The sequence below is a fragment of the Solenopsis invicta genome, chromosome 3, assembly GCF_016802725.1.
Source record: "Solenopsis invicta isolate M01_SB chromosome 3, UNIL_Sinv_3.0, whole genome shotgun sequence".
NCBI lineage: Eukaryota > Metazoa > Arthropoda > Insecta > Hymenoptera > Formicidae > Solenopsis > Solenopsis invicta.
In genome coordinates, this window is record NC_052666.1 from 25,494,017 (window position 1) to 25,503,920 (window position 9,904).

Here is a 9,904-nt window from a genome sequence, read left to right on the forward strand (position 1 = left end):
GATGCGCGGTGCGTGTGGATGGGATAAATATAAGATTTCCGCGGTGAAAAGGCATTTTGCAGTCTGCTGCATTTTCGTTGTTCGATCGGGCCGTGCCTGATGCATCGGTGCATTTGTTTCGCCGCGACGAGCGACGATGCATTATGCAACACGTTGCCGGCGCGTTCAGAGAGGACGTATTGAGATAATATTTTCATACTCGCAATGAGACCGAAAGTACCTGCTACTCAACTATCCGTAAGAGCATCGGGACACGCTTTGATTTCGCGCGAGCGGGGCAACGAGCAAAATCGGCTTTGCGAAAATAAAAATGTTAAGCTTGCATTTATTTCATGTTCAAATACAAAGGTACCGGGATTTATCTCCTTACACGCGCACATCAGCTGCGAATTTAAACGCACTTCCCTCGAGAAAATTCAGCGATTTCGATCACGGAGCGAAAAGTAATGGCCTGAACTTTACCTTTTATTTAGAAGAATAATAGAGCGATTCTAAGAAAAGCTTGCATACATAAATAAAATCTCGGGAGATTACTGGAATGTCCTTCCCTAGCTTTAAATTCATTGCCTGTTTCGATGGTTATCCTTAAAATAAATTATGTGACTTTAAGCGTGTCCGCGTCTTCGATAAAAATCAGCGACGCTTCCTTTAAAACTTGTTCAAAAATCAGAACTCAAATAGAACGAACGAACTTCGCGAAGTAATCCCTGAAGATGAAGCAACTTCATATTTGTCATGTAACTATATGTAGGCGGCCGCAAATACGTTCTATTGACAAGAGCAGACTACATATCGTACGAGGGAAAATGTGTGCGCATGGTGCACATTTTCCCTGTCTCTGTCCGCCTGTAACGTAACGTTTTCTATACCTGTTAATGCCACCGTTAATGTTTATACGTGCTCAGCTAACCGTTTGTACTATTTTCCTCGTGTTCATAAATTTCCGATTTGCTGATTACGCGGCAAGTCAATCCCACGGAAATGGAGGACATTCATGTGCTGTCACCAACATGGATTCGCAATTATACTTTACATATATATATATATATATATATATATATATATATATATATATATATATATATATATGTATGTATATGTATATGCAAGAATATTCCCGAAAAGTTCTGCAACCATTCTCTCGGACTTGAATTTTTCGGAAATTTTCAGGTCAATTTTAAAATAATTGTTTGTTCATCAATCTTTTGATTTAATTTTCTAATATCCCCCATTAGTCGATTGCAAAATCAAATTCCTCTGTTGAAGTTAAATTCATTGACCTAATATTCACTGAAAAAACAATTTTGTTTTCACTTTATAACTTTTCTAGTAATATATAAAGTAAACCAATAAACCAATATTAAACAATTTTGCGACTGTGCTGATTTAATTAACGATTTAATTTATTCTCTTTATATAATCAAATTTTTATATGATTTTATCATTGAAAAAAATGGCACACATTTTCCTGCAATATTTTACATATGGATGTTTATTGGAAGTCAAAGCTGCACGCGGTATGTTTTATATCCATCTCTAAATGTCATTATATTTTTATTTAACGCGGTGAGAACTCGCGTTCTTCGTATTTTGTATGTAATTAAAGTTAAAACGTCATCGCGGATAAGAAAATATTATTGTTATAGCACGTATGTGTACCTATATAATTTATGTCTCTCCGGAGCGAATCTAGTGTGTATTTGCATTTCTAAATTAAAAACTAGTCTGTAGTAATTGCAGTCTGAAAATTATGCCAAAATTAACCGAGCCCTTGAACACTTCTGTTAGTCGCGAGAATTTACTATTTATGTCGTTGGCATTTTGCACTTTCTAAGAATCGTGACATTTATTTCAAAACAATTAACAAACGAAGAAACGATTATTCAAATTAAACGAACAATTTTACACAAGAAACGATGATTCTTTCAAATGCAAGATTATATTGAGTTTTAGAAACGACGTACGTAAAATCTAATAACGTAAACGTCAAGAATTACTTATGGCGGAATATAACGTGAACTATTCGAATAATTAATTTTCTTACATTCCGCAAATAGAGCGTGAGGTCATTTTCATTCGGATTTAATGAACATTGCGCGGAAGCCACTGATATTTGAAGTTAATATTATGTTACAAAATTAAAACCGGAAGAGGCGTGCATCGGCAAATTGCAGTATTCCACGCGTTCGGAAATAAAGTATACACATATATTGAAAGGCTATATTGACATTGACAGTAACAATAACTGTTCTGTAATTTCGCTCGTCGTACTTGGAATTGAACGACAATTTTGTCCCAACAAAGGGCAGAGAAGATGTTCCCTAATAATAGAGAAAAGTTGTGAAGAAAAGTTCCGTCGCGGTTGTCACAAAGTAAGTGACAAGTCAATTATGATCGGGTAAAGGAGGTGCGCGCTGACGGATCCTCTAATAAACGTCGCGCTAAAATAACGGGCCGTCGGTTAAACAGGAACTCTTAACAAAGCAAAGTTTTTAATCTATCGAGTGGACCTTTGCAGAAACGAAAGTTGATTCCTCCGACCGACAAAGGCCCGCGCGCCAATGTCGTCAGAAACGAAGGGATTATTTTCAGACATAAGAAAAGGAAGAACTATTTTTCGATCAAGACGGATCTTGGTCTGATAACAATTTTGTGTAAATTTTCACAATTTCCAGTTCATGCGAACTGCGCTCCGCACATTTGTCGATCTCGAAACACAGTCCTAAATCGAAGTTGAAATATGTAATATCAAAAACAAATTAACAAAATTAAATTAACAAGCAATTTAATGATGCACAAAAAGAACAATTTTACTGAAGTATTTAAACATTTAGCTGGATACAGATCTGAAAATAATTTTATTGGATCATTAAAATAATTATGATGGACGTTCAGGCATAATGAGCAATGCTGCATAAAATTTTTAACATTCTTTTTAGCAATCAGTTTGAAAGTTCAACATAATCTGTATTCAACTAAATTTTTATATACTTTGGCAAATTCCTTCCATGTACTAATGCTAATGAGCATCTTAAAACTCTGTTTAGAATTTATTGCGAAGAATATTGTAAAAAATTGTAATAAAGAAAAGAAAAAAACATGGTATAACTTGGACAGAGGTACAGATATTAAGACTGTGTTAGATAAGTTAATAAAATAAGGCAGGACTGCAAAAGCAGGTAGGGAAATGTATTGATAATTATTTAATCATTAAGTTAAGGTATGGGTGGATGTGAGCGGTTAAGAAATTTTTTATAAGCCAAGTCCTTTCTTAGCTTTTTAAGTTGAGGTATTAATATTCTATTCTATTCTATTCTATTCTATCACCACAGCCAGGATTTAAATTTGGACCTTCCGACATTCCGTGGCGGGCATCTCAATCGAAAAATACCTCTCCCTTCTCCTATATTCGACGTTTTCATCGGTCGATATTTCTTTTGTTTTTTATTTTCTAACTTACGAAGATCTTTGAACCCGGAAGACGAGACACAGCAGAGATCGGACGGAGCCAAAGGCCTTACGGAAAACGACAGGGGGAACACGGAGAGCACGCAATCTCTCGTCAATCGATAGCTGCAGACGGGTGTCCGATAATTGAGACGAGACATCGACCAACGGAAAACAGAGGAAAAACACCGTGTTTGCACGCGTAAATATGCACAGTGGCGGAATTAAGTTCCACTTTGCGTTCACGGCGTAACGCGACGAATGAGAACAAGCGACGGAATAGCACGGAGAAAGGAAAAAAAGAAAGTAATCAGATGCGCTACGGATTCGACGAAGCAAGCGGATTCGATGAGCGCCGTCGGGGATGACGCATGATCGAACAGCATGAATGCGAGAGAGTTCACGGGAAGAATTTTGAAGTTTATTAAGCGACGTCGGCCGGAGGAGAAAATGAAGAAGCTCGAGGGGCTTGTTTGCTCCGCTTAATGACGTCGGGCGTCGCCTCCAATCGCGAAGAAGCGATGATTGAACCCGGCGGTGGACACTGCAATAGACATCGCTTTCGAATTTAATGAACAGTGCTGTGCTAATAAATGAGAAAGAGAGACGTCAAGTTCATTTATTGCTCTATTATTTTCTGTTGCCTCATGTACTTGTCACATTTATTTAACGTACTGCACTTGTTTTATGTGAAATGTATCACTTTTCGTTCAATAATTATAAAATTGAGTTTTACTATTATTACTGATATTAAGGTTACTTAGCTGTATAAAAGTTTTAAGTGTAATTTATAATATTAAAATATTGATAATATTTAATGTTGATATTAAAGTTGCTTGGTTATAGGATATTCCTCAATCCGCGATGTATTACCATGTTTTTTATAGATTTAATATCCGATATATTAATTACTGCTGTTCTAAAATATTAAATTAAAATTGTAAGAAGAACTTTATGTGGTTTTAAACGAATAAGGTCTTTTGAAGTAATTATACAATTGTAATTTACGTAAAGCCATTCAAATCGCTAACAGCTCATAACTGATTCTTGGAAAGTTTTAGTTGAGAAAAATATTACTCCAATTTAAATCGGGGGGGGGAAGCAGCCATGAAAATTAAAGTCGAAGAGAGCGCAATTGGTCGCACATTTCAACTACGCGCGATGCGGATGTGTCGTTGAATCTCGCAAGTGTCGTGTAAGCATCTCGTCTACGAGAAATGGTTCATCGCGAACAATAATAATTTTGACGAGCCGTGCTGTTACCAGTATCTCTCGCGATCCGGGATTTCACCCTCCCTTGTTCTCCCCCCTCCCCCTTCCCCTTTCCCGCGAACCCTCGAGATTTACCGCTATGCGTGTCATCCGCGGCATGCCTATGATTTGCCCGGTGTCGCCGACGGGACTCATTCATCGCGCCCCGGCGAACTATAACCCGATGGCATAAATCCGAGAGTCGGCGCGGCTTATACAAAACGCGCATCTATGGCGTCTACATGCTTATCTCGATATAAATCCGCGATTCGACGGGATACCTCGACGCGGTTTCATGTACGACGTAATTACCACCCTGTCGGATTGATTTTCCGTTCGTTCAATTGAACGATACCCCAATTGCTCGCCCGCAGGTTGGACGTGCTGTGTGCTGACACACAATACATACTCGTATGCGTATGTGGAGAGAGAAAGAGAAAGAGAGAGGAAGTGGGAGAGAAAGCCCTTTTGAAACCGATGGCCCCGATTGGCTGATCGATGAAACTGCGTGCGGCCGTTTGTATCGCGGCTCCGTGAAAAGAATCACCCTTTCGTTGGCGACATGAAGGAAATTCACCGTGGAAATGGCAACCTGGGTATTGAATTTTCGCCGTCGCTCCGTCGTGGTGCACTTCGTGGATAACGACCGGTAGAGATTTTTCTACGGCTCGTTTTAACACGCAGCTAAGGAAGAAGCTCGGGAGAAAAGATGGCTACATGTACCGCCGAATGAATGGGACTGGCAGTTGAAAAGGATTTTAGATGAACCTCAGGAGGACAGCGTCGAATGATTGTCTAGCGAGTTTTACGTCTGAAAGTACTATATGTGTCATAAGACTAGAAATAAAGCACGCCGCAATAAAATATAATAGAAGTTTTATTGTTAGTTCGGTAACAAGGAACGTTGCACAGAGGATTGCTTATACAAATTCTTATTCATATAATGATCGACGATTCCTCGTCATGATCATTATATCTATTTTTTAACGAGACGTATCAGAAAGTCCAAAGTTAATTTGTGACGCTGAAAAATTTTTGCTGTCGTCGAAATAATTTCCCCGACCTTTCAGAATCGCGAGGACTCGCGGATTCACCGAGGAAAGCGTATTGTACTCAAACTATTGATCGGTAGTGCCGCACTAGTGCGGCACCAATACTCGTAATCTCGACCATACTTTGCGCCGGCGAATTCACCTCGACCGACCGAGTTTTACAAATTAAAAAAGGAAAAAAAAGTGTAACAAAAGAGTGCAGGTCTGAGTAAGCTGCTTCGGACTGTGCTCGCTTCTAGTTGCACGAAAATTTCAAACAGCCCGAATTGGGACATGCAGAAAAATTCACGTAACCATTTTCAGGATCAAAAAATTCCACGAGCATCATATTTTTAGTATTATACGTTGAGGTAAAGAACTCCATTCGAGCACTACTGTCCGTTGTTTACAAGCCTCTGTGTGACATGGTATGCAATAGATTTTTAGTAAAATTTACGATTAATCTCGGTAATTCTCACATGGCAGAGGACATCCTCTCCGTCTTCTTGTTGTACGGCAATTAACGTGTGTTCCGACCGTTCTCGCTAAGCGCGAGAAGGTAAGCCCGAATTGTACGCCAGCGTTTAAAATTTAGGACGGCTTAGCGTCGACTAGGCGCGATTATCGGTCGAATGTAAATGGAAGGCGTGCTTGAATTTCAACGCCTCGTACCTGGATTCCTACGAAGAAGCTCTGTGCCAAGATAATCATCGGCGCACTTAAATGCGATGAAACGCGACTGGTATACCCAACATTTTTGCTGCTGCGAATCCTGCAGCTAAATATGCAATGTGCAAAAAAAGAAGGATAGAGAGAGAAAGCGAAGTGGATGAATTTCTCTAGTAGGAATGTGTGATGAACCTATGGCTTCTTTTTCGTACGGGCAAACAGATATTCGCTTACATCCGATAACGACTTGCTGCGCGAAACGAGGAAAAAGTTCAGTCAGACTGCCAACTTTTATAGCTCGGCTACGCGAAAAGCGAAGACTGGCGGAGTGCCTTCCGTTTGAAGTTTAAACGTTTCGTTGCTCGTTAGCCGATTGATCACCTGTTGGCAATCCGACATGAAGATTTAACATCAATCTGTATTCAAGTCGAGGAAACGTGAAACACGAAGCGACCGTTCCTTGGAATTAATTCACGCAAATGTCTCGTAGAACACGTTACTCTGCCGTTTAGGGTCATCTGTGAGAATATACTGACTTCTCTCTGCGGTAACACTTGAGAACTCGTTATGAAATTAGAAACGATCGCAATTTGCGTTCTTACTAAGAGACATCCGGCGAACTCTTAACAATTGTCTGAGACGTGAAACTTATTAAGTCGTCGATTCGTTAATGCAATCCAAGACAAAGATTTAATATAATTTAGTGACTTGGCGTCAATGGGAGGCAAAATACGGGGGATGAATATCGAAATGAATTTGCGGAAATGCGAATTACGCGAGGCATTTTGTTGCATTCTGTCGCACAACGGCCATCATTTCGGGAAACTATGCTTTCAACTTTCATCGGTCGTTACAGTCGGAAACATAGCAACGTAATTGGAGGAAATGAACTGTAGCCTCTACATTCAGCCTCTTGTAAATTTCAGGATGTATTTAACGAAACTCTTGATAATCGTGTTATAAACGAATAGAGAAATCGTATGGCCCTCAATCGCAGAGCACCGTACAATTTAGCGCAAAAACAGGAGGCTTGAGTTGATTTCCTGCCCGAATCAAACGCGGTCTTGTTTCGCGCCTGCGAGCGTATTAATTTATCAGGTCGTGTGCGAGCAATTTGTCGGCGTGCGTGACGTACATGCGAAATTCACGAGCGACGTCGTTGCATCTGTCATTAAAATTCGTGTCATCGCGCCATTGTTTCGCACTTGCGACGAACTTTCGCAGCTTCGCGATCGGCGGAATAATCAAACTCGATCATCAACTTCTACCAGCCCTCTTCCTTCCCCCTCCCTCTCTCTGTGTCTCTCTCTTTCGAAATGTAGTCTCGCTTTTGCAGATGCTAGGATTTGTCGCTGCACTCGACATCGCTATGCTATTCTTGGGCAAAAAACGAAATCGATGACGCGCGGTAGCGAATTTCACAAAGCGGCGGGTCCTGCCCCGTCAGTTTCCGTTCGTCCCACCCTGCAACATTCCGCGAGGTGCCCACGAGGTTGTTTTTGTTGATCCGCTTGTTGCAAAACAGCCCTGTGTTGTCGTTGCGATCGTGTTACGGCGCGGGATGTAACGGAAAGTTAGCTTACTAGGATCGAACGTGTAACCGAGGCTCAAACGCGAGCTTCGCATACACCAACCGATATTGCACAATTTCTTTAGTGATAACAATCCTTTATTAAAAGATTTCTTCACGTTACCGTCTAATATAAAACTCGCTTTTTCTACATAGGCGCGAGTCGCGACCGCGCCTCTAGATACAACGTTTTGTACTTTTGCCATTTAAAAATTTAAAAAAACCTACGACCGAGAAAATTAAAAATAACTTTGCCTATAACTGGTTACTGCTATTGGATCCGTATGATTACAGAATTTTTACTTGATACTTCAACAAAACTGTTCTTTCCTTTTCTGTATACCATTGACCCTTTAAATGAAAGAGATAAATGTTCAGTAATTGAGAATGCTGGATATTTTTTTCAACGATCGCAAAGTTTCTTCAATTGAATTATTGTCATATTTCTATGGAGAAAGTATATAACAATGGGGTATGTGAAATACAAAGAGAAATGCATTCAACGGAGATCTCTCTTCTTTAACTACACCTTCTTAAAATATTGCAAAGCAGAAATTATTCACACGGTATCACTAACAGCGCGCTTATTGTACAATATTGAACATCTTGTAGGGGGAAAACGGGGAACAATTGCGCGAAATGAAATCCTCGACACGGCATCGCGAATGCGCTTGGATTACGCTTCAGCGCGGCGGTTGCTAGTTTTGCCACATTACACGCAACTGAATTGGTAAACTGCCCTTCCCTCACGAACAAAACGGGCGCGTAATCGTGCCCCACTTTCCCCTTTTTTGGCCTGACTCTTTGCACGGCGAACAATCTCGAACGTACCCAGGTAGGTGCTGTTGGTAATAACCCAGAAGAGTTTTAGCGGATCAACCATTAAACCACGTTCACATCACATAAACCAGCCGATCCGATATAGACGACGGACCCAGACCACTACCAGGCTACCACTACCGGTTCCCCGCGGACGGTATCACCTAGTTTACCGCTTCCGGTCGACCTCCCGCCGGTCGGAACTGTCGCGCCGGTCGACACACACTCTCTCTCACACACACGGCGAGCCCGGGAGAGGACGTTTATCTCCGCTGACCACCGACGCTGACCAACCGACGCTGTCGTACACACCTACAGAGACAGGTGCACACGTCACTGGTAGATTCACCACTGTCTTTCCGGTCTACTGACTGGCGAGTCAGTGTCGGCGAAGATGAGAACGAGGAAACTCGAAAGTAAATTGCCTCTACGTTGTATCACCGTTTCACGCGCTCCTCACGTCACCCAGTTTCGTCCACTTCTGACGGATTCCCGCCGCGCGTCGTCGAATCGCGCGCGCGCGCCGATTTAGCGCACTCCGTATTATCTCACGCGCGTTATCTCGCCGCGGGCCGGCACCGACGTATCGGTACGTCCTGCACTGCTGGACCTGTCATCGACATGTTTTTATCGCCGTCCGGTGTACGTCGTCCCGTCCGGCGCTTCGCGCGCGTTCGTGAACACGTGTGTAATCGCGAATGCTCGGTTTACGACGGTTGCAGAAAACGGTCCAGCGGGAGAGAGGAACGATCGAGACGGAACGGCGAGAAAGGGAGGAAGGACGTGGAGTGCGAGCAGACGAAGAGTCGAGGAAGCGAAAGCGGGAGGGAAAGAGAGGGTAACGGACGATCGGCGATAGGAGGGAGAATCCGCGACGGAGGGTGCAGAGAGAGAGAGAGAGAGAGGAGAGAGAGAGAGAGAGAGAGCGACGTCGGCGTCGGCGTCGGCGTCGACGACGGCGGCGTGGCGGTGGCGGTGGCGATGCCGGCGGTGGCGGCAGCGGGACAGCTATTCTCTCGCGGGAAAGGGGGGCAAAGCAGGACGAGAGGCACGGGCTCGCGCGCGAACGTGCTACGTGCGATACACACGCAGGGGAAAGCAATGGGTATGCCGAGGC

At 42.4% G+C, this 9,904-nt stretch overlaps 1 protein-coding gene across 1 annotated transcript in view; it reads right to left on the bottom strand.

Moving 5' to 3' along the window:
- The window catches only part of LOC105197230 (neural-cadherin), a 68,681-nt gene extending 59,031 nt beyond the window's left edge, over nucleotides 1–9,650 (bottom strand). Inside the window, exon 1 of the mRNA XM_026133190.2 lies at nucleotides 8,800–9,650. Within this exon, the coding sequence (XP_025988975.1) occupies nucleotides 8,800–8,851 (52 nt within the window). The 5' untranslated portion in view covers nucleotides 8,852–9,650. The remainder of the gene's footprint in view (nucleotides 1–8,799) is intronic.
- Between the last annotated feature and the right edge of the window lie 254 nt (nucleotides 9,651–9,904).